The following is a 25,491-nucleotide window of genomic DNA, read 5'->3' as shown; positions in this document are numbered from 1 at the left end:
ACATTACTCAGTCTTGCTCGTAATCAAAAAATACAAATGATGGCATCTTTATGCTGCTTTAAAATAACAGCTTTAGCAATTAAACAACATTTTTCAGTATGGAGTTAGAGGAAGAACTGGAGTACTTATTCGCTGCTGGTGCAAATTAAGTTGATAAATAACCCTTTTGGAAAGCAGCTTCTAACATCTCAGGTACCCTAAAATGTTTAAGCTCTTTGATCTAATAATTCTGATTTGGGAAAGTAGGAAAGTAGTTATATATATTATGTATACATATATATGTATATATATGATGCTGTCAAATTGTCTCTCCTTTAGAGCAAAGTGAAACCCTGATTAACTTGTTCCAACTAAATGGAACTTTCTGGTTAACTAGAATCTTTCCATCTCCTCATCTAGACTTCTGCTCAATGTTCTGAGCTTTCCAAACTCAACACGTTCTATTATACCTTCCCCTGCTGGTTGAGAAGTGAAAATGCATGATTTGATTAAGGACCCTGAGCTGTAGTCTTGGATGTCAGATAAAGCTTCAGTCATATTCATAAGGTTTTATCAATTAAAATGGGATGGGATGCAAATATAAGAGAAATGTACTTTTTAAAAAGTAGGAAGAGGGTTCTGTTTAACCTTTGAATTTAAATGACTCCTAATACCCTGTCCTCCAGGGATTCTGGTTAATATAGATTTATTTAAACAAACTCTTTCTAATGACAATATTCAAAAGTAGAAAATAGTATAGTCAATGACCACTTCAGTGCCCATTATCAATGTTTCATCCATATTATCACCCAGTCCTGTCCGCCCGCCCACCCCCCCACCCCTGTCGATGTCAGTGTTAGGGTCCAGGGCTGAGGTACTGGGTCCCTCTATGGATCCTTTTTCTTCAAAATGTACCGAAGAAATTGTTTTGGTTTCATTCTGATGTAGGCTTTTCTTTTTAGAGATACAGCTTTCTAAGCTTATGTTGCTCTCTCAAAAGTGAACTGGGCCTAGTCTGATCTCTAAGTGTCCTTTCTTCTGTCAGGCAAACCACAGAGAAAATGGAGAAGCAGGGGACCCAGTACAGGTGGCTGACAAGAAGCTCAGTGGGCTCACAAAGGACCTGCAGAAGAGGTGCTTGCCAACAGACTCCTCCCCTCCCCCTCCCCCCTCCCTTCCCCCTCCCCACTCCTCCTCCCCTCCTCCCCCTCCCCTCCCCACTCCCCCGCTTCCCCCAGCCCCCTCCTCCTCCGAGCCCCAGCTGAGGGAGCGCCAGCCCAGGCTGTTGGTATGACAGACCCCCTCTGCACACAACGTGCCATTTTCACACTTCTCACAGTTTTTCTGTTTCTTCTCTGCATTGATAAATGAGTTAATGTAGCCCACCTTTAAAAAGGCATTTTTCTGCACCAGTGGCTGGAATGGAACAGGAAATATTTTATTTCCAAATAAGAAACTGGAAAAACCTGCTTCTAAAAGGCATCTGAAATGTTTATTTCTCATTAGTTTATTCACTGACCATGTGTATTCATACTTGATGAAAGAGCCTTTGTTCCTGGAATTGCAGTGACAGCTAAATACTTACTAGCCTCTTTGTTTTCCAGCCTGCCTCCCCTTATGGCTCAGAACCTCTCCATACCTCTGGCCTTTGCATGTCTGCTACATTTAGCCAATGAAAAGGTGGGTAAATCTGGTAAGCGTGGGCGTGTTCTCTGTGCCAACCTGCTGGAGCTTTCTGTCACTCATGAGCGGCCTCATAGGACACCTTAAATACAGCAACTTATGTGGTACCTTCAACCCACAGGATTAACCAGACACCTAAAAGTAACTTATAAAAAGGCCAACAGGTATGATTAGAAATGAAAATTATGAAGAGGACCCAAATGGGAAAATTTTAGATGCTGAAATTGTGATCTTTCAGTTCCCAACTTGAAACATAAGGTGCTTTTGCATCACTGGGTGTCAAAGGCTTTAAAGGCCAAATCCTGCCAGTGCTAACGTCAGGACACGTGGGAAACGTGGCGGAGAAAAGAGGGGAGAGATGAGGCTGGATGGAAACAGACTCAGGGAGAGAGCAGAGACGTAGAGGCAGCGCCAGCAATGCTGAGCCGCCATGGGCTATGAAGGATGTCTCGGGACTAGAGATGTCTTTCGCAGGAGGGAGACAGCAGGAGTGCTGACTGTGACAGTGTGCCGGCTCCTCCTTGTGCCCGGCCAGCCGACGGCTGAGCGGCTGTGGGGCAGTCACTGAGGAGCAGGCGAGACCCATCTTCTCAGGGGCTGGTGGCACTCCCGCTTCCCGGGAGGCACCCCAGCGAGGCAGCCAGCAAGCCCATGCGTTTGGTGCTGCCTGAGACTTGGTGTCCTTTAGTGTCCCCAGGACTGTGGGCTGGGCTGTAGCATATGCCGTGAGCATCTCTAGACACGTTCAAAGTAACGCTGCTAAGCTTTTTGTTGTTGTTGTTATAAATTTATTTATTTTTTTTTATTTTTGGCTGCATTGGGCCTTCGTTGCTGCATGCGGGCTTTCTCTAGTTGCGCAAGTGGGGGTTACTCTTCATTGCGGTGCGTGGGCTACTCATTGTGGTTTCTTGTCTTGTTGCAGAGCATGGGCTCTAGGTGTGCGGGTTTCAGTAGTTGTGGAGCACGGGCTCAGTAGTTGTGGCTCGCAGGCTCAGTAGTTTCGACGCACAGGCTTAGTTGTTCTGCGGCATGTGGGATCTTCCCAGACCAGGGCTTGAACCCGTGTTCCCTGCCTTGGCAGGCGGATTCTTAACTACTGCGCCACCAGGGTAGTCCCTGCTAAGCTTTTCTGAGTGAGGTTGGAATCTCACAGCATCCTAGTGGGCGTAGGTGCTGGTGGACTCTCTCACTGGGTGTGTTCCCCTAGCCCGCGCAGTCCCCTAAAATGTCGTGTGCCACCAAAGCTCAGAAACTTACCCTGAGTCCAAATTCTATGTGTTAGTGACTTCACTCAGTCGCAGCAGCTGGAGGATCAGTGCTGCCCTGGGCCGCGTGTCTCTGCTGTGAGAGAGCAGCTTCAGTGCCTCCGCTCGGTTCCCAGTAGACTGGGGCCAAGCAGACACATGGCTGGAAAGCATGAGGGACTCCAGGCTTCACTGAGGTCCATGTGCTCTGGCTCTGGCACCACCCCGCCTCCCCCAGCGGCAGAGCCAGCTTCTCTTGCTTTGCTGCGACCAAATCTCTCTAAGGGGCCCAGGGGGCTCAGCATTTGAAGAATCAGGAGATGGCCCATAGACCATGACCTGTTGGGCTGAGCTTTGGGCTATTTGAGAAGATCTGACTGGTAACGCTGGCCAACAGTTACCAGATAATCTGCAGGGACCTGGGGTAACTCAGAGCTTAGAGCCACGAAGAGAAATCTTACAACACCTTGTGGCAGAATGTGACCCCTTTTAGGCCTGCCTGCTCCCAGGTTTTCACGCCCATCTGGACTCTTCATCTACCTCTCTGGTAACGAGCTCCCCCTCAGCTGTCACCTGGGAGGTGAGGTTTGTGCTTTCCATCTTAAGCAGGAGAGGAAGGTGTGCCACCACACCATGCCTACCTCCAGTGCCAGGCAAGGCAGCGATGGTCCTGGTGCAGTTGGGCTTCCGTGTGAGGAAGGGCTTCTGACAGCTCTTTAGTCCTGAGGGGACGGTTGCCTGGGGCTGGTGAAGGATCCGGGGGATGGGAGGATCGGGGAGGCAGTGGGAGCAGGGAAAAGGCCTGTGCAGAGATGGGAGGGAGAGCGTGGCCGTCATGGCCATCGCCAAGGTTTGAGGTTCCCGAGCAGTGAGGGAAGGGCCTGGAGAAGGTCATGCATGGCAGGGCTGATACACGTGTGCCATGGCCCCTGGTGGCCTCCCTATCACTTCCCACAGCTCCTTCCAGGGCCGAGAGCTTAGCTCTTAGACCGTTGACGGAGATTGTTGCGGAAATCAGAGCAGGCTTGCTTTTTTCCCCCTGCAGTTGGCAAGGATTTGGAACCAGCTTTTTCATGCAGATTATATTTGCTGTGACAGTTTTACTTATAGTCATGGGACAAACCTCGTTCTTTGTAGTCACCACCTCGTTTCCCCCGAGTTTGTTTTCTGATTCTTGTATCCTGTGGATATCAAAGTTCATGTGTGTTTGATCTTCCTTCAGAATCTAAAGCTGGAAGGAACTGAGGACCTTTCCGATGTTCTGGTGCGGCAGGGGGATTGAGTCCGTGGGGAGAGAAGCCCGTGCTTCCTCAGTGGCCAGGATGCCTGCACTTGGTGCTTCAGTGCCGTGGGCTGGTGGCAAGGCTGCAGCTGACTGCGCTGTGTGTCTGCTGCTCTTCCCTTCTCTCCTTCACTGTCTAGAACCAGCTGCCTGACGCTCTGTCCTTGATTAAAGTTTTCTGTGGTGACCACCTAGGAGGGAGGAGAGAGTCCTTACTATCCTTGATTAGGCAACTGTGTCCATTCTTTGTATCCATGTATAATAGTTTGTCTCCTAAATTGCTCTGTTTCCATACTTTATTCTTGTAGAAAGGAATTTCCCAGTAGGCACTTGTCCTTTAACAGCTACCAAATCCATGTGTATAAAGTACATCACAAGTGTGCTTATAAATGTATATATAGTGCTTAAAAATAAAATCATTTGGAATAATTTGCTTGGTAAACTATTTGAGTGCCCACTACATGAGTATCAGACCATGTCCTTATGCTCAAGCGGGGGCAGACTTGTTAGCTGGACCAGAGACCCACGTGTCAGTATAAGGCAGGAAGTGCTTAAGGGCTGAGGTGATTTGTCTTGTAGCAGAGTGGGGATTTCAAGATTGGGTCCATTGGGCCTATCAATTCTGCTAAAGGGTGATAATAGTAAAAATTGCAAACATTAAGTGGCTACTAAGTACCTTCTGTGGATGACTTTTTCGGCCTTCTTAGCATCCCTGTGAGGAACGTAACTGTTACGGCTCCCATTTTACAGAGGAGAAACAGGTGCACAAAGGTAAAGTAATTCACATAAGAGCAGACAGCTGTCAAGAGCTTGGCCTTGAACCAGGAAATCTGCTTCTAGATCTTTACTCTTAGCTACTACACTATATGGGCTCAAGTCACAGGCTCAATACTTGTAGATGTTGATCCAAGTATCCTGTCACCATTCATTGGGTAAACAGAGAGCTTGGATGATAGGTCAGAAGCAGTGAAGGATATAATTGGTAATTACTCCTGATAATAAAGAACTTGCTCCTAGGCCAAAAATGACACAAAACAAAAACCAATCCCTTCCCCTTAGGAACGTGCTTTCCAAATCGTGGCCAAAATATTAGCCACTCTGCTGTATTGAGAGGATTAGACTTGTGGACATGCTTTAGTAGGAAAAGCAGTGATGCCGAGTGAGAATCCATACCCTGTCCTGAACTTCCCCGGTGGCACAGTGGTTAAGAAACCACCTGCCAATGCAGAGGACACGGGTTCGAGCCCTGGTCTGGGAAGATCCCACATGCCGCGGAGCAACGAAGCCCATGCGCCACAGCTACTGAGCCTGCGCTCTACAGCCCGTGAGCCACAACTACTGAGCCCACGTGCCACAACTGCTGAAGCCCACGCACCTAGAGCCTGTGCTCTGCAACAAGAGAAGCCACCGCAATGAGAAGCCTGCGCACTGCAATGAAGAGTAGCCCCTGCTCACCACAACTAGAGAAAGCCCGCGCACAGCAATGAAGACCCAACGCAGCTAAATAAATAAATTCATACCCTGTCCTGCTGGCTGAAGCCTCCAGCATCTTTTCCCAGGCCGGGGGAGTGCTGGTCCTCTTGCTTTGCTCTTATTCCCAGGATTAGAACTAGCCAAGCCCGCCCCTTCTCTCAGTCCAGCATACTTCTCTGTAGCGGGGTCTAGGCAGGGGCCGAGCTGCGGATAAAACTGGCAAGAGTGTTAACAGCTTCTTCAGTGAACTCCCCTCCCCTCCACTCTGCTTCTCGCAAGCTTCTCCCTCATTTATATGGTTGCTGTGTCAGAATTCATTTGGCTGCGTATAATTAAAAACCCAAATAAGTGGGTATGTGAGATAGTTTATTTCATGTAAAGTACATTAGGAGGTGGGTAGTCCAGAGCTAGTGTGGTGGTTCCATGAACTCATAAAGAGACCAAGGATCACTCCAGCATTCCAGCTTCTTCTCTGCCATCCCTAATGTGTAACCCTCATCCTTGTGTGTCAATGTGGCTGCTGGAATCTAGCCATCACATTATATTCTAGGCAGCAAGATAAGGGGTTGTGAGGGGAAGGCAATCATTAACCTACTTTCTGTCTACAGATTTGCCTCTTCAGGACATTTCATATAAATAAAATCATAACACAATATGTGGTCTTTTTTTTTTAATTAATTAATTTTTATTTTTGGCTGCCTCAGGTCTTTGTTGCTGCACGTGGGCTTTTCTCTAGTTGTGGCGAGTGGGGGCTACTCTTTGCTGCGGTTTGCGGGCTTCTCATTGGGTGGCTTCTCTTGTTGCAGAGCATGGGCTCTAGGCGCACAGGCTTCAGTAGTTGTGGCACTCGGGCTCAGTAGTTGCGGCTCATGGGCCCTAGAGCGCAGGCTCAGTAGTTGTGGCGCACGGGCTCATTTGCTCCGCGGCATGTGAGATCTTCCTGGACCAGGGATCGAACCTACAGCCCCTGCATTAGCAGGTGGATTCTTAACCATTGCGCCACCAGGGAAGTCCCTGAACATACTTTCTTTTTAATTCTTTCAACATATTTGTAAAAGCTACTTTGAAGTCTTTGCGAAATCCAACATCCAGGCCCATTTAGCATTAATTTCTATTGAATGCTCTTTTTCCTTAATATAGATTATATAATCCTGTTTCTTTGCATGTTTAGTACTTTTTGGTTGAAAATCGGATATCAGATAAAACGTTGTAGTGACTTTGGATTCTATCATGTTCTTCTGAAGATGCTTAGATATTTACTCAAGTAAGAGTTGGATTCAAACTGCTAACTTTGTATCCCCTATGGTATGAAGTTATTGGTATCTGTTCTTATAGCTACCCACTGTTGCTTTTAAGGCCTGATTCCATAGATCTTCCCTCTGCCTGCAAAATTTGGAGATTGACCAAGGATCTGGGCAGAGATGGGATCATCCTCTCTGTGACTTCCTTGTTAGGATAGAGATTCCCCCATCTTCGAGCTCCTCCACCCCCTCTGGGCTCTGTCCTTCCAGCCCATCCAGCTTCAGATTTTTTTCCAGGTGAGATGCAAGTAGTTGGGGAATGCACCAGGGGGAGGAGCATCAAACTCACAGCTCTTGCTCCACATAGCTCTCTCCCAAGAGTAAGCTTCTCTTCACCAGGTGTCCCCCCATAGACACCTAGTTGAACTGTCAGCTGGGGAAGGCAGCTGATGCTCAAGCGTTTCTATCTTTTTTCTGCCGAGGGTCTCACACTGCCAGGATTTCTCCCTTTCAAATTCCCAGCTGCTTTCCCTAAGCCTGAACTCTGAGTTCTGGCCCCTTTAGCCAACAACACACCGTCTTCCACAGCCATAGCTGTGCAATCGGGCAGCTCCCTTAGGCCAGTAAACCACAAATTTGCAACGCGTACATTTTCCAGGTGCAGTTGGGTTTTTTTGCTTTGTGTTTAATTAAAAATCTCTTCTGATTAATATTGTTAAAATGGCCATGCTACCCAAAACAATCTACAGATTTAAAGCAATCCCTATCAAATTACCCATGACATTTTTCACAGAACTAGAACAAATAACTCTAAAATTTATATGGAACCATAAAAGACCCAGAATTGCCAAAGTAATCCTGAGGAAAAAGAACAAGGCAGGAGGCAATAACCCTCCCAGACTTCAGACAATACTACAAAGTTACAGTAGGCAAAACAGCATGGTATTGGCACAAAAATAGACATATGGATCAATGGAACAGAATAGAGAGCCCAGAAATAAACCCACACACCTAGAGTCAATCTTTGTCAAAGGAGGCAAGAATATACAATGGAGAGAAGACAGTCTCTTCAGCAAGTGGTGTTGGGAAAGCTAGACAGCCAATGTAAATAAATGAAATTAGAACATACCTTCACACCACACAAAAAAATAAACTCAAAATGGATTAAAGACAAATATAAGACATGACACCATAAAACTCTTGGGACATAGGCAAAACATTCTCTGATGTAAAGTGAACCAATGTTTTCTTAGGGTAGTCTCCCAAGGCAATAGAAATAAAAGCAAAAATAAACAAATGGGACCTAATCAAACTTACAAGCTTTTGCACAGCCAAAGGAAACCATAAACAAAACAAAAAGACAGCCTACAAACTGGGCGAAAATATTTGCAAACAATGCTACCGACGAGGGCTTAATTTCCAAAATATACAAACAGTTCATACAACTCAATAACAACAACAAAACACCCAACCCGATCAAAAAATGGGCAGAAGACCTAATTAGACATTTCTCCAATGAAGACATACAGATGGCCAACAGGCACATGAAAAGATGCTCACCATTGCTAATTATTAGAGAAATGCAAATTAAAACTACAAAGAGGTACCACCTCACGTTGGTCAGAATGGCCATCATCATTAAAAAGTCTACAAATAACAAATGCTGGAGAGGGTGTGGAGAAAAGGGAACCCTCCTACACTGTTGGTGGGAATGTAAATCGGTGCAGTCACTATGGAGAACAGTATGGAGGTTCCCTAAAAAACTAAAATAGCGTTACCATATGATCCAGCAATTTCACTCCTGTGCATATATCCAGAGAAAACTATAATAGGAAAAGATACATGTACCCCAGTGTTCATTGAAGCACTATTTATAATAGCCAAGACATGGAAGCAACCTAAATGTCCATCAACAGACGAATGAATAAGGAAGATGTGGTATATATATATACACAATAGAATATTACTTAGCCATAAAAAGAATGAAATGATGCCATTGCAGCAACATGGATGGACCTAGAGATTATCATACTAAGTGAATTAAGTCAGATAAAGACAATTATATATCACATGAGGAATCTAAAAAAATGATACAGGGATTTTCCTGGTGGTCCAGTAGTTGGGGGCTCAGGTGTTCCCAATGCAGGGGGCCCACGTTCGATCCCTGGTCAGGGAACTAGATCCCACATGCATGCTGCAACTAAGAGTTTGCATGCCGAAACTAAAAAAGATCCCACATGCTACAACTGAAGGATGCTGCATGCTGCAACAAAGAAAGATCCCACATGCTGCAACTAAGACCCAGTGCAGCCAAATAAATAAATATATATTTTTTAAAAATTAAAAAATGATACAAATGAACTTATTGACAAAACAGAAATAGACTCACAGACATTGAAAAGAAACATGGTTATCAAAGGGGCAAGTAGGGAGGGATATATTAGGAGTCTGGAATTAACAGATACACACTACTATATATAAAATAAACAAGGACCTACTGTATAGCACTGGAAACTATATTCAATACCTTGTAATAACCTATAATGGAAAAGAATCTGAAAAAGAGTATGTGTATGTATATATTATATATAATATATATAATATATATTATATATATATTATATATAATATATATTATATATATATAATCTCCAAGTCATTTTGCTGTACACCTGAAAGTAACACAACATTGTAAATCAACTATTCTTCAATTAAAAAAGAAAAAAGAGAAACGTACAGAGTAGTACTCAATAAATGTGTGTTGAGGGCTTCCCTGGTGGCGCAGTGGCAAAGAATCTGCCTGCCAATGCAGGAGACACGGGTTCGAGCCCTGGTCTGGGAGGATCCCACATGCCATGGAGCAACTAAGCCCATGCACCACAACTACTGAGCCTGCGCTTTAGAGCCCGCAAGCCACAACTACTGAAGCCCGCATGCCCAGAGCCCATGCTCCTCAACAAGAGAAGCCACCGCAATGAGAGGCCCAACACTGCAACGAAGAGTAGCCCCCGCTCTCTGCAACTAGAGAAAGCCCGCGCAGCAACGAAGACCCAATGCAGCCAAAAATAAACAAACAAATGTGTTGAATGAATAAGTGATCCCTTTGTAAAACTGAAAAAACAAAATGTGACAATCAGTGAACAACCATAGAACACAAGACGGGTGTGTGTGTGTGTAATCATAGCTCTAAAAGGACCCAGCAATGGGAAGCTGGACCAGACCCCTAACCTCTCTGTGCCTCAGTTTCCTCAACTGTCAAATCGGCATAATCATCCCTTCTTTGCCTAATTCACAGGCCTAGTATGTAGAGAGGTGGTCTGGGGAAAGTTGAAGTTGTACAAGCATAATGATACCTATTAGAGGACCTTCTGCACTAATTTTACAGACGTAATACTCCTTTTTTTTTTTTGTAATATTCTTTCTTAATCCCCTGCTGAGGCAAACAGGAAGTTCATTGCTTCCTACTAGAATTTGCTACACATTTGCTATTCTGTAAGACTAGGACTCCAGGATCGGAGTTTCCAGGCCAGAGTCCTGTTTCCTAGTGATGATTCAAAGCAGAGAGGAAGTCTCCGTTTACTCATCAGCACCTCAGATGTGCTGGGTGCACTGTTGACATCTGACTAAAGAAGCAACTCACCTTCCTCTGGACTCCACCATCAACACACTGTTCACCTTGGATTCTTGTGACAGCCCTAACTTCATCACATTTTTTTTTCATTAAAAATGATTTATGAGGGGGCTTCCCTGGTGGCGCAGCGGTTGAGAGTCCGCCTGCCGATGCGGGAGACGCGGGTTCGTGCCCCGGTCCGGGAGGGTCCCGCGTGCCGCGGGGCGGTTGGGCCCGTGGGCCGTGGCCGCTGGGTCTGCGCGTCCGGGGCCTGTGATCCGCGGCAGGGGAGGCCACAATGGTGAGCGGCCCGCGTACCGCAAAAAAAAAAAAAAAAAAAGGGAAAAATTATTTATGAGGGATTTCCCTGGTGGCGCAGTAGTTAAGAATCCGCCTGCCAATGCAGGGGATGTGGGTTCGATCCCTGGTCTGGGAAGATCCCACATACTGCAGAGCAACTAACCCCGTGCGCCACAACTACTGAGCCTGTGCACCGCAACTACTGAAACTGCATGCCGCAACTACTGAAGCCCACACGCTCTAGGGCCCAAGTGCCGCAACTACTGAAGCCCATGTGCCTAGAGCCTGTGCTCCACAACAAAAGAAGCCACCGCAATGAGAAGCCTGCGCACCGCAACCAAGAGTAGCCCCCGCTCGCTGCAACTAGAGAAAGCCCGCACGCAGCAACGAAGACCCAATGCAGCCAAAAAAAAAAAAAAAAAAGGTTTATGAAACAAAAGGTTGGGATTGCATTTCTGTCCCTTTGTAAGATTTTCACATGAATAAATCCTCAAATCAGGGAGGGAAAAACTCTTTGTCAGATTAAATGGGACAATATCACATTTGTATCTCTCTAGCAGAACTCTGACAGGCCATGCGGGGCCTCTCTCTCAGTGGGTTGATATCTCAACCCTGTTCATTCTGGATTAAATGTCTCTTCTTGTTTATGATATCCCTGCCCCATCTCAGCAGTGGAGCTGCAGTGGGCAGTTGGGGTCACATTTCCAATGTAAATAAACTTCCTTTGTTTTTTGGGGATGGTTGGCTGGAAAGTTTCCTTCTGGAGCTCTGCTACACAAGCTTATTTTATTTCCCCAGGAAGGAAACAGAACAGTCTTCCAAATTTCCTTGCTTGCCAGGAGGCTCTGGGGCAAATTGTTCAGATCTTCTGAATCCAAGCCCAGAGTTATTTTTCCTAACAGAAATCTTCCTCCTAGAGATACTTTTCCCTGGATGAGAATGAATGGAATTCGTATACAACTGGGTTTGCCCAAGTGGAATCTGGTGCCAGTTCCTCAGGAGTTAAAAATATTGCAGAACCAGAGAAGAGGGAGACCCTGCCCTGGAGGGCAAGGTGGAGGGATCAGAGCTGCCCTCCCTCTTGCCGAAGGAGCAATTGGGGCAGGAACACAGGTCATGGGGAGAGAGTGGGCACCTGTAGACATGAAGGTGGAAAGTCCCCGTGTGCCAGTAGGAGAGGCGGCCAGTGTGGAAAGAAAGGAGGACACTGAGATGGACATGCTGAGCTACACGGTGGGCATCCTTGCTACACTTTGTCAATATGGAGGCCCAGCAGGAAGAGGGATACAGTGGGAGACTGGGATGGACATATACACGCTACTATATATAAAATAGATAACTAATAAGGACCTACTGTAGAGCACAGGGAACTCTACTCAATACTCTGTAATGGCCTATATGGGAACAGAATCTAAAAAAGAGTGGATATATGTATAACTGATTCACTTTGCTGTACAGCAGAAACTAACACAACATTGTAAATCAACTATATGCCAATAAAAATTAATTTAAAAAAAAAAGAAGCCCAGTTGGGAAACCATCTCTCGGTTCTTACAGATGAATAAGAGCACTGAATTCATGGTACTGCCTCTGGATCTCAGTCACCTCCTATGTTAAAATCGAGATGGGTGTTGTTTCAGCAAGTGTCTAGTCAGGAGACAGAAACCTGATACATGTACAGGGAACTTACCTGTAACAAGAACTGCTCACTGGGTATAAAGAGTTGTTGATATTGAAAGGGTAAAAAGAGAACTCTCACTCTAAGGTATCGGGTAAGTAGCAACTCCCAGAAGCACCCACCCCAAGGGCTGGGAAAGCCAGGGAGGGGAACAAAGAGAAAAACTCAGAGACTTCGAAGAGGGGCTCCAGAGAGTGGAGACTCTGACCCCCAAGGGGTGCTGCTCGGCTAATGCTAGTGTCTTCCACAGGACACGGTGAAGCTGGGTCTGAGGGTTAGAAAAGCTGCCAACTGCAGCCTCAGGAAGGAACAGCCGCTGCTGGGGGTGGGTAAGAAGGGTGGCTGGGGACCCTCACAGGGTGGGGAGGTGGGTCAGGGGGCAGGTCCCTTTCCCGCCAGCCCTGCAGTCTCCCTCACATGCCTCTCCTAGGCATAAACTGACAGGGAGTGGCTGGCAAGGCAGAAACGTGATTTGCAGAGCACCAGACGCAGCATCACCCAGCAGAGAATAGGCGGTGGGTTTGGAGCTGAGAGATGGTTACTTCATATCTGACACAGGGTGGGTCTCATCTCTAAGGATTTCTAAAACCCTTCCTTCCTTCTATTGCCAAAAAATTAATCAACAGTCGATCTAAATAGGGTATCTTACTGGAGCCAACCTGGGGATTGTAACCTGGGAGACAGTCTTTCAGAAAACTCTTGAAGACGGTTCCGCCTGTTAGAAGTCGAAGGCACAATCGTATACATTTTCAAGACAAGGGACTGTACACCAAATAGCACACTGACATTTTACATAACGTTCACTAAAGACCAGATCTGCCTGTACAAGGTGAAGTAGGTGACCATGACCCCTTTCAGGATTAGGAAGGAAAAATTCAGCTTGTAAGGAGTTAAACTGCTGGCATGAGAAGAAGGATAATAAAACACTGATCTTTTCGGTGGAGCAGGCATTCCCACCTTTGAGGAGGTCTGATTAATGCACAATGCAGATGCACGTTAGGGAGGGCCCAATACGGGCAGAGAATATGTTATGCTTAAATTTTCTTGTCCTGCGGTAAAATATAAACTTTATTCCATCACTTCCTACTTTTGTTTGAAATAGTATTTATTTGTATTTGTTTACCTACTCTTGACCACGGAGAATAGGTATAAGTATACATCTTGGGTTGGCCAAAAAGGTATGGAAAAACCCAAATGAACTTTTTGGCCAATGCAATACAAATAAAGATAAATGCCCATCTGCCTTTGCAGGGCAGAGACTGGCCAAGGGTGTTCCAGGCTGACAGCAGGAGCAGAGGCACTGAATGAGGGGTGCGGACCTGGCTGGGGCACTGCAGCCCTTTGCCATCCCCATCCCCAGGCACAGGCTCCTTCCGTCTTCCAGCTGCCCCACCCTCTTCCCTCATCTTTTCGAGCCTAGAACATCTCTTCTTTTAATCTCCACTACTGCGCCAGCGAAACGCCATGTGCCCGGCCCCAGTTCATCTGGGTTTCCCTTCCGGCCTCTCTCCCCCGGCTCCCCTCCGCTCCCTCTTACACTCTTGTGCTTCGGATAAGCCTGTCTCGAGACCCAGACAGGAGCCGTTGTGGGCCCTGTGCCCCCTTGAGCCACCCACCCCTCCCCCACCTCAGAGGCTCTCCTGGTGAAGGCGCCCCCGGGGGACCTCAAACACCTCCACCGTCTGCCTTGGTTCCCCAGCGTCCCTCCGAAGGACTGCTGCCATGCACCGCAACTCCAGGGAGAGCCTCAGGCCCCCGATGGTCCCGCTGGGCCCCACCCACATTCCCTCCCAGCCTCTGCTCTAATCTAACCTCGCCTTCCACTGCCGGGGCTAGGGGCCTGGGACTACATTATCTGTTCTCAGCAGTCACGCCCCTTGACTCCGGGTGCAGAGTGTCCCGGGGGCTGCTCTCCTGCCCCCTCCGTCCTCCTCCCCGCAGGCCTTCTCATCGCTGGGGTGCTGGGGCCCCCTCAAGCATTGCTGCTGTCAGAGGGAACCCTGCTCTTGAGACAGGAAGGAGGTGCTGTCGGAAGTGGAAGAGCCCCTTCCCTTGTCACCCGCCGTTACCGCCAGGCCCCGATCCAACACACCTACAACTCTTTCCAGTTTCCTCATTCTTTGAGAACAGGACAGGATCCTGGGGCAATGACTGCTGTCACTTACCCATTACCCAGCCCCTCTTCCTGGCAGTGTACCCAGCTGGAAAACTACAATTCCCAGACTCCCTGCACCTAAGTGGGTCATGTGATTCAGTTCTGGCCAGTGTCTTGTCAGTGCGACCAACAGAAAAGTTCTTTAAAAGAGCCTGTCCTGAAGACACGGAGATCACCTTCCTCCCCACAGATACACCAGAAATATATCTACACGTGGAACAACTCCTACGGAACACCTACTGAACGCTGGCAGAAGACCTCAGACCTCCCAAAAGGCAAGAAACTCCCCCACGTACCTGGGTAGGGCAAAAGAAAAAAGAAAAACAGAGACAAAAGAATAAGTACGGGACCTGCACCAGTGGGAAGGAGCTGTGAAGGAGGAAAGGTTTCCACACACTAGGAAGCCGCTTCGCGGGCGGAGACTGCGGGAGGCGGAGGGGGAAAGCTTCGGAGCAGCGGAGGAGAGCGCAGCCACAGGGGTGCGGAGGGCAAAGCAGAGAGATTCCCGCACAGAGGATCGGTGCCGACCGGCACTCACCAGCCCGAGAGACTTGTCTGCTCACCCGCCGGGGTGGGCGGGGCTGGGAGCTGAGGCTCGGGCTTCAGTCAGAGCGCAGGGAGAGGACTGGGGTTGGCGGCGTGAACACAGCCTGTAGGGGGTTAGTGCACCACGGCTAGCCGGGAGGGAGCCCGGGAAAAAGTCTGGACCTGCCGAAGAGGCAAGAGACTTTTTCTTCCCTCTTTGTTTCCTGGTGCGCGAGGAGAGGGGATTAAAAGCTCTGCTTAAAGGAGCTCCAGAGACGGGCGCGAGCCGCGGCTAAAAGCGCGGACCCCAGAGACGGGCATGAGACGCTAAGGCTGCTGCTGCCGCCACCAAGAAGCCTGTATGCGAGCACAGGTCACTCTCCACACCCCCCTTCCGGGGAGCCTGTGCAGCCCGCCACTGCCAGGGTCCCGGGATCCAGGGACAACTACCCGGGGAGAACGCACGGCACGCCTCAGGCCGGTTCAACGTCACGCCGGCCTCTGCCGCCGCAGGCTCGCGCCGCACTCCGTGCCCCTCCCTCTCCCCCCGCCCCCGGCCTGAGTGAGCCAGAGCCCCCGAATCAGCGGCTCCTTTAACCCCGTCCTGTCTGAGCGAAGAACAGACGCCCTCCAGCGACCTACACGTAGAGGCGGGGCCAAATCCAAAGCTGAGCCCCTTGGAGCTGTGAGAACAAAGAAGAGAAAGGGAAATCTCTCCCAGCAGCCTCAGAGCGGCGGATTAAATCTCCACAATCAACCTGATGTACCCTGCATCTGTGGAATACATGAATAGACAACAAATCATCCCAAATTAAGGAGGTGGACTTTGAGAGCAAGATTTATGATTTTTTCCCCTTTTCCTCTTTTTGTGAGTATGTGTATGCTTCTGTGTGAGATTTTTTCTGTATAGCTTTGCTTCCACCATTTGTCCTATGGTTCTATCCGTTTTTTTTTCTTAATAATTATTTTTTTATTTTAATAACTTTATTATATTTTATCTTACTTTATTTTATTTTACTTTATCTTTCTTTTTTTCCTTCCTTCCTTCCTTCCTCCCTCCCTCCTTTCTTTTTTTCCTTCCTTCTTTCTACTTCTACTAATTCTTTCTTTCTACTTTTTCTCCCTTTTATTCTGAGCCGTGTGGATGAAAGGCTCTTGGTGCTGCAGTCAGGAGTCAGTGCTGTGCCTCTGAGGTGGGAGAGCCAACTTCAGGACACTGGTCCACAAGAGACTTCCCAGCTCCACATAATATCAAACAGCGAAAAATCTCCCAGAGATCTCCATCTCAACACCAGCACCCAGCTTCACTCAATGACCAGCAAGCTACAGTGCTGGACACCCTATGCCAAACAACTAGCAACATAGGAACACAACACAACCCATTAACAGAGAGGCTGCCTAAAATCATAATAAGTCCACAGACACCCGAAAACACACCACCAGACGTGGACCTGCCCACCAGAAAGACAAGATCCAGCCTCATCCACCAGAACACAGGCACTAGTCCCCTCCACCAGGAAGCCTACACAACCCACTGAACCAACCTTAGCCACTGGGGACAGACACCAAAAACAACGGGAACTACGAACCTGCAGCCTGCAAAAAGGAGACCCCAAACACAGTAAGACAGGCAAAATGAGAAGACAGAAAAGCACACAGCAGATGAAGGAGCAAGATAAAAACCCACCAGACCTAACAACTGAAGAGGAAATAGGCAGTCTACCTGAAAAAGAATTCAGAATAATGATAGTAAAGATGATCCAAAATCTTGGAAATAGAATAGACAAAATGCAAGAAACATTTAACAAGGACCTAGAAGAACTAAAGATGAAACAAACAATGATGAACAGCACAGTAAATGAAATTAAAAATACTCTAGATGGAATCAATAGCAGAATAACTGAGGCAGAAGAACGTATAAGTGACCTGGAAGATAAAATAGTGGAAATAACTACTGCAGAGCAGAATAAAGAAAAAAGAATGAAAAGAATTGAGGATAGTCTCAGAGACCTCTGGGACAACATTAAATGCACCAACATTCGAATTATAGGGATTCCAGAAGAAGAAGAGAAAAGGAAAGGGACTGAGAAAATATTTGAAGAGATTATAGTTGAAAACTTCCCTAATATGGGAAAGGAAATAGTTAATCAAGTCCAGGAAGCACAGAGAGTCCCATACAGGATAAATCCAAGGAGAAATACGCCAAGACACATATTAATCAAACTGTCAAAATTAAATACAAAGAAAACATATTAAAAGCAGCAAGGGAAAAACAACAAATAACAAACAAGGGAATCCCCATAAGGTTAACAGCTGATCTTTCAGCAGAAACTCTGCAAGCCAGAAGGGACTGGCAGGACATATTTTAAGTGATGAAGGGGAAAAACCTGCAACCAAGATTACTCTACCCAGCAAGGATCTCATTCAGATTTGATGGAGAAATTAAAACCTTTATAGACAAGCAAAAGCTGAGAGAGTTCAGCACCACCAAACCAGCTTTACAACAAATGCTAAAGGAACTTCTCTAGGCAAGAAACACAAGAGAAGGAAAAGACCCACAATAACGAACCCCAAACAATTAAGAAAATGGAAATAGGAACATACATATCGATAATTACCTTAAATATAAATGGACTAAATGCTCCCACCAAAAGACAAAGATTGGCTGAATGGATACAAAAACAAGACCTATATATACGCTGTCTACAAGAGACCCACTTCAGACCTAGAGACACATACAGACTGAAAGTAAGGGGATGGAAAAAGATATTCCATGCAAATGGAAACCAAAAGAAAGGTGGAGTAGCAATTCTCATATCAGACAAAATAGACTTTAAAATAAAAACTATTAGAAAAGACAAAGAAGGACACTACATAATGATCAAGGGATCAATCCAAGAAGAAGATATAACAATTGTAAATATTTATGCACCCAACATAGGAGCACCTCAATACATAAGGCAAATACTAACAGCCATAAAAGGGGAAATCGACAGTAACACATTCATAGTAGGGGACTTTAACACCCCACTTTCACCAATGGACAGATCATCCCAAATGAAAATAAAAAAGGAAACACAAGCTTTAAATGATACATTAAACAAGATGGACTTAATTGATATTTATAGGACATTCCATCCAAAAACAACAGAATACACATTTTTCTCAAGTGCTCATGGAACATTCTCCAGGATAGATCATATCTTGGGTCACAAATCAAGCCTTGGTAAATTTAAGAAAATTGAAATTGTATCAAGTATCTTTTCCGACCACAACGCTATGAGACTAGATATCAATTACAGGAAAAGATCTGTAAAAAATACAAACACATGGAGGCTAAACAATACACTACTTAATAACGAAGTGATCACTGAAGAAATCAAAGAGGAAATCAAAAAATACCTAAAAACAAATGACAATGGAGACACGACGACCCAAAACCTATGGGATGCAGCAAAAGCAGTTCTAAGAGAGAAGTTTATAGCAATACAATCCTACGTTAAGAAACAGGAAACATCTCGAATAAACAACCTAACCTTGCACCTAAAGCAATTAGAGAAAGAACAAAAAAAACCCAAAGTTAGCAGAAGGAAAGAAATCATAAAAATCAGATCAGAAATAAATGAAAAAGAAATGAAGGAAATGACAGCAAAGATCAATAAAACTAAAAGGTGGTTCTTTGAGAAGATAAACAAAATTGATAAACCATTAGCCAGACTCATCAAGAAAAAAAGGGAGAAGACTCAAATCAATAGAATTAGAAATGAAAAAGGAGAAGTAACAACTGACACTGGAGAAATACAAAAGATCATGAGAGATTACTACAAGCAACTCTATGCCAATAAAATGGACAAACTGGAAGAAATGGACAAATTCTTAGAAATGCACAACCTGCCAAGACTGAATCAGAAAGAAATACAAAATATGAACAGACCAATCACAAGCACTGAAGTTGAAACTGTGATTAAAAATCTTCCAACACACAAAAGCCCAGGACCAGATGGCTTCACAGGCGAATTCTATCAAACATTTAGAGAAGAGCTAACACCTATCCTTCTCAAACTCTTCCAAAATATAGCAGAGGGAGGAACACTCCCAAATTCATTCTACAAGGCCACCATCACCTTGATACCAAAACCAGACAAGATGTCACAAATAAAGAAAACTACAGGTCAATATCACTGATGAACATAGATGCAAAACTCCTTAACAAAATACTAGCAAACAGAATCCAACAGCACATTAAAAGGATCATACACCATGATCAAGTGGGGTTTATTCCAGGAATGCAAGGATTCTTCAATATATGCAAATCAATCAATGTGATAAACCATATTAACAAACTGAAGGAGAAAAACCATATGATCATCTCAATAGATGCAGAGAAAGCTTTCGACAAAATTCAACACCCATTTATGATAAAAACCCTGCAGAAAGTAGGCATAGAGGGAACTTTCCTCAACATAATAAAGGCCATATATGACAAACCCACAGCCAACATCATCCTCAATGGTGAAAAACTGAAAGCATTTCCACTAAGATCAGGAACAAGACAAGGTTGCCTACTCTCACCGCTCTTATTCAACATAGTTTTGGAAGTTTTAGCCACAGCAATCAGAAAAGAAAAGGAAATAAAAGGAATCCAAATCAGAAAAGAAGAAGTAAAGCTGTCACTGTTTGCAGATGACATGATACTATACATAGAGAATCCTAAAGATGCTACCAGAAAACTACTAGAGCTAATCAATGAATTTGGAAAAGTTGCAGGATACAAAATTAATGCACAGAAATCTCTGGCATTCCTATACACTAATGATGAAAAATCTGAAAGTGAAATCAAGAAAACACTCCCGTTTACCACTGCAACAAAAAGAATAAAATATCTAGGAATAAACCTACCTAAGGAGACAAAAGACCTGTATGCAGAAAATTATAAGACACTGATGAAAGAAATTAAAGATGATACAAATAGATGGAGAGATATACCATGTTCTTGGATTGGAAGAATCAACATTGTGAAAATGACTGCTACCCAGAGCAATCTACAGATTCAATGCAATCCCTATCAAACTACCACTGGCATTTTTCACAGAACTAGAACAAAAAATTTCAAATTTGTATGGAAACACAAAAGACCCCGAATAGCCAAAGCAAACTTGAGAATGAAAAACAGAGCTGGAGGAATCAGGCTCCCTGACTTCAGACTATACTACAAAGCTACAGTAATCAAGACAGTATGGTACTGGCACAAAAACAGAAAGATAGATCAATGGAACAGGATAGAAAGCCCAGAGATAAACCCACGCACATATGGTCACCTTATCTTTGATAAAGGAGGCAGGAATGTACAGTGGAGAAAGGACGGCCTCTTCAATAAGTGGTGCTGGGAAAACTGGACAGGTACATGTAAAAGTATGAGATTAGATCACTCCCTAACACCATACACAAAAATAAACTCAAAATGGATTAAAGACCTAAATGTAAGGCCAGACACTATCAAACTCTTAGAGGAAAACATAGGCAGAACACTCTATGACATAAATCACAGCAAGATCCTTTTTGACCCACCTCCTAGAAAAATGGAAATAAAAACAAAAATAAACAAATGGGACCTAATGAAACTTCAAAGCTTCTGCACGGCAAAGGAAACCATAAACAAGACCAAAAGAGAGCCCTCAGCATGGGAGAAAATATTTGCAAACGAAGCAACTGACAAAGGATTAATCTCCAAAATTTATAAGCAGCTCATGCAGCTCAATAAAAAAAAACAAACAAACCAATCCAAAAATGGGCAGAAGACCTAAATAGACATTTCTCCAAAGAAGATACACAGACTGCCAACAAACACATGAAAGAATGCTCAACATCATTAATCACTAGAGAAATGCAAATCAAAACTACAATGAGATACCATCTCACACCAGTCAGAATGGCTATCATCAAAAAATCTAGAAACAGTAAATGCTGGAGAGGGTGTGGAGAAAAGGGAACACTCTTACACTGCTGGTGGGAATGTGAATTGGTACAGCCAGTATGGAGAAGAGTATGGAGGTTCCTTTAAAAAACTACAAATAGAACTACCATATGACCCAGCAATCCCACTACTGGGCATACACCCTGAGAAAACCATAATTCAAAAAGAGTCATGTACCACAATGTTCATTGCAGCTCTATTTGCAATAGCCCGGCGATGGAAACAACCTAAGTGCCCGTCTTCGGATGAATGGATAAAGAAGATGTGGCACATATATACGATGGAATATTACTCAGCCATAAAAGAAACAAAATTGAGCTATTTGTAATGAGGTGGATGGACCTAGAGTCTGTCATACAGAGTGAAGTCAGAAAGAGAAAGGCAAATACCGTATGCTAACACATTTATATGGAATTTAAGAAAAAAAATGTCATGAAGGACCTAGGGGTAAGACAGGAATAAAGAGACTGAGCTACTAGAGAACGGACTTGAGGATATGGGGAGGGGGAAGGGTGAGCTGTGACAAAGCGAGAGAGAGGCATGGACATATATATACTACCAAACGTAAGGTAGATAGCTAGTGGGAAGCAGCCGCATAGCACAGGGAGATCAGCTTGGCGCTTTGTGACCGCCTGGAGGGGTGGGATAGGGAGGGTGGGTGGGAGGGAGACGTAAGAGGGAAGAGATATGGGAACATATGTATATGTATAACTGATTCACTTTGTTATAAAGCAGAAAATAACACACCATTGTAAAGCAATTATACTCTAATAAAGATGTTAAAAAAAAAAAAAGAGCTGTCCTCTGTTTCCTCCTAACCACAGTTTAGACTGTGGGTGTGAGGTGATCCTGAGGCAACCATGAGCGTGGAAGCCACATACTAAGGATGCAGAAGACACAGAAAGACAGAAGGAATCCAGGTCCTAGTGACCCTGGAGCTACCAAGCCAGCCCCCCAAGGCCTATGATAGGATCCTTTTGATGTGAAAACAAAACAAAACACATATGGGTTTAAACCACTGTGACATTGTCCTTTCTGTTAAATGCAACAGAATCTTATCCTCAGTGACACAGATGCAAACAGGCCGTTCACCCCAGAGGTCATCCCAAGAGCAGGTGAGAAGATGCAGGCCAGCATGGGAAAACAAATGAAGGCAGCAAAGGGATCAAACCACAGGGAATGAGAGCGAATACTATCAAGGGTTTGCAGGATTGTGGCAAAACTGGTGGAAGTGGAAGTGGGTGCAGCCTCTTTGGAGGACAACTGGGCAGTAGATATTTCATAATAGAAACGCACACACCCTCCAACTCAACAGTGACATTTCTAGATCTTTAGAGACACACTCAGATGCACAGAGAGGCTTATACAGAATATTCTTTGCTTGAAATATCCAAATAGCTAAATGTCTATCCACCATTGGTGAAGCTGTTAAATAAACATCCGTGTCATGTACTAACACGCAGCAGCTCAAATGAACATCCTGCGGTGGAAAGAGCTCCAAGACATACTGTTCCGTGAAAAAAAAAAAAATTGTAAAAGAGTGTACTGTTTATGTAAAAAAACAAAACGTAAACAATATATTTTTGTATATATGAATATGTGTTATGGGTTGAATTGTGTCCTAAAAGAGATGTTGACGTCCCCCAGTACCTGTTATTGTGACCTGCTTTGGAAAGAGGGTCTGCATCTTAACCATCAAGTTAAGGTGAAGCCGTTAAGGTGGGCCCTAATCCGATGTGACTGGTGTCCTTACAGAAAGAGGACCACCTCACACCCATTAGGGTTGCTACTATCCAAAAAAATAGAGAAGTTAAGTTCTGGCGAGGATGTGGAGAAGCTGGAACCCTAGGCACTGCTAGTGGGAATGGAAAACCGTGCAGCCGCCGTGGAAAACAGTATGGTGGTTCCTCAAAAAGTTAAAAATAGAACTATCGTAGGATCCAGCCATCCCACTTCTGGGTATGTACCCCAACGAATTAAAAGCAAGGTCTTGACGAGATATTTGCACATCCATGTTCACTGCAGCATTATTCACAATCGCCCACAGGTGGAAGCAACCCAAATGTCCATCTGGGATGGCCACACTGAAAGTTATCTTGGTGCAGAATGGAGGGAGTTTCCTGGGCCTGTGGGCTGAGATCCACAGGCAAGCCCTGGCTCTGCCTCCAGCTTGTTCTGTGACGTGGGCAAGCCACTTCCTGTCGCTCTGACCCTCAGCTCTTCATCTGTAAACACTGGGGTTGAATGGACCACTTCCAACGGGCCTGATTTTCATCTATTGAAAACAATGGCCCCAGTGTACCAGCCAGGCAAAAGCATGCCTTTCGTGCCTCAGACTCATTCAGCCTCAGGAACTGCGGGGCCCAGGGTGGCCCAGGGACACTGGTGTCAGACCGGTGACGTCAGCGTCCACAACTGGCTGAAAGGACCTGTGCCCTCCAGGCTCAAGTTATAACTAAACGGTTATCTGAAAGGACAAAGGACATGTGATGCTGGAATGAAGGTCCCTCCTCTGCTTTCCTGCATACAATGCAGTCAGCCTTGTGCCCAGCGCCCACCAGGCAGGCCCTGCCCTCAGGGGTCCTGCCCCTGTGCCTCTCTGCTCAGTTGATCCAGGCTGGCCCCTCCCACAGGGCACTGAGTCGGTGGGGCTCCTAGCTAGGCTGGCAATGGCCTTAACTTGGCCTCCTACAGTCCAGCCTCCTTCTGCTTTGTCCTGTCCTCTTGTTCTCAAGGATGACTCCATATGTCTGAATCCTGCTGTCCCTGGTTTCCAACTGGCCACTCTGCCCTGGAGTGCATGCAGACCTCTGGAGCCCAGAGCCTGTGCTCAGGGCCTGCGTGAGCCAGTGGATGGGGTCAGAGGGCCAAGAAGGGGCTCCTCCCAAGAACTCGGGGGCAGCCTTGGAGAAGGCGGTGTTGGGAAAATATAATAAAAAGTGAAAGCTTCTCCCAGCCCGTAACACTCCACAGAGGTAGTAGGAAAAGAAAAACAGTTTTATTATAGAATAAGCATTAAGCCAGTGAAGGAAATCAGAACGTCACTCCAAAATAAGACTTTTGACATAAAAATAATTTGGAGCTGAAGGCAATGAAGAGACATCAAATGCAGAAAAGCTGTCTCTATCCCCCCTTTTACCTAAAGGCAGGTCATAAATTCTCCTTTTACTGGAGACAGACTCTTACCAGCCCAGAGGTGGTACCAGAGGAATCTGCAAGCAAACCTCACTCCATTATTTCCTCCCATATGTTTACCTTCCCACAGTTTGGAAGGCTTTCCTTTGTCCTGTCATTTCTCCACAAGTTGATTCTTTGTTGAAGATGCTCTATAACCCAGAGTTCTATGCCACCACTCTGAGTTACTCTTCACGTGGGTTTCTCCCCCTGTGCAGGCTAATACACTGTTTGTTTTTCTATGTTAATCTTTTTTTTTTATAAACTTATTTATTTCAGTTATTTATTTTTGGCTGTGTTGGGTCTTCATTGCTTTGCATGGGCTTTCTCTAGTTGTGGCAAGTAGGGGCTACTCTTCATTGTGGTGCGCAGGCTTCTCACTGCGTTGGCTTCTCTTGCTGCGGAGCACGGGCTCTAGGTGTGTGGGCTTCAGTAGTTGTGGCTCATGGGCTCTAGAGCACAGGCTCAGTAGTTGTGGCGCACAGGCTTTGTTGCTCCGCGGCATGTGGGATCTTCCTGGACCAGGGCTTGAACCCATGTCCCCTGCATTGGCAGGCAGATTCTCAACCACTGCGCCACCAAGGAAGCCCTAATCTGTCTTTTTGTTAAAAAGTCCCAGCTGAAAAGTGGTGTTGGGAAAGCTAGACAGCTGCATGTAAATCAATGAAGTTAGAACACTCCCTCACACCATACACAAAAAAAAGCTCAAAATGGCTTAAAGACTTAAATATAAGACATGACACCATAAAACTCCTAGAAGAGAACATAGGCAAAACATTCTCTGACATAAATCGTATCAGTGCTTTCTTAGGTCAGTCTCCCAAACAATCGAAATAAAAGCAAAAACAAACAAATGGGACCTAAGCAAATTTACAAGCTTTTGCACAGCAAAGGAAACCATAAACGAAATGAAAAGAAAACCTACAGACTGGGAGAAAATATTTGCAAATGATGCGACCGACAAGGGCTTAATTTCCAAAATATAAAAACAGCTCCTACAATTCAATAACAAAAAAACAAACAACCCAACTGAAAAATATGCAGAAGACATAAATAGACATTTCTCCAAAGAAGACATACAGATGGCCAGTAGGCACATGAAAAGATGCTCACCATCGCTAATTATTAGAGAAATGCAAACCAAAACTACAGTGAGGTATCACCTCACACCAG

At 45.3% G+C, this 25,491-nt stretch overlaps 2 protein-coding genes across 8 annotated transcripts in view; one reads left to right on the top strand and one right to left on the bottom strand.

Annotated features, from left to right (window-relative positions):
* NCAPH (non-SMC condensin I complex subunit H) overlaps window positions 1–12,278 on the top strand; it is a 47,146-nt gene extending 34,868 nt beyond the window's left edge. For 2 of the 3 annotated variants that reach the window (XM_019931111.3, XM_033838089.2), the window contains exons 16-18: window positions 1,025–1,113; window positions 1,584–1,659; window positions 11,730–12,278. In XM_019931111.3, coding sequence (XP_019786670.2) covers window positions 1,025–1,113; window positions 1,584–1,659; window positions 11,730–12,023 — 459 coding nt within the window. In that variant the 3' untranslated portion in view covers window positions 12,024–12,278. Of the gene's footprint in view, window positions 1–1,024; window positions 1,114–1,583; window positions 1,660–4,128; window positions 4,618–11,729 lie in introns of those variants that run through there. The other variant, XM_019931112.3, reaches the window with a different exon arrangement.
* The window catches only part of NEURL3 (neuralized E3 ubiquitin protein ligase 3), a 106,515-nt gene that overhangs the window by 22,966 nt on the left and 58,058 nt on the right, over window positions 1–25,491 (bottom strand). The window lies entirely within an intron of this gene.

Source organism: Tursiops truncatus, chromosome 14 (genome assembly GCF_011762595.2).
Source record: "Tursiops truncatus isolate mTurTru1 chromosome 14, mTurTru1.mat.Y, whole genome shotgun sequence".
Classification (NCBI taxonomy): Eukaryota; Metazoa; Chordata; class Mammalia; order Artiodactyla; family Delphinidae; genus Tursiops; species Tursiops truncatus.
This window is presented reverse-complemented; position numbering and strand designations above follow the sequence as displayed.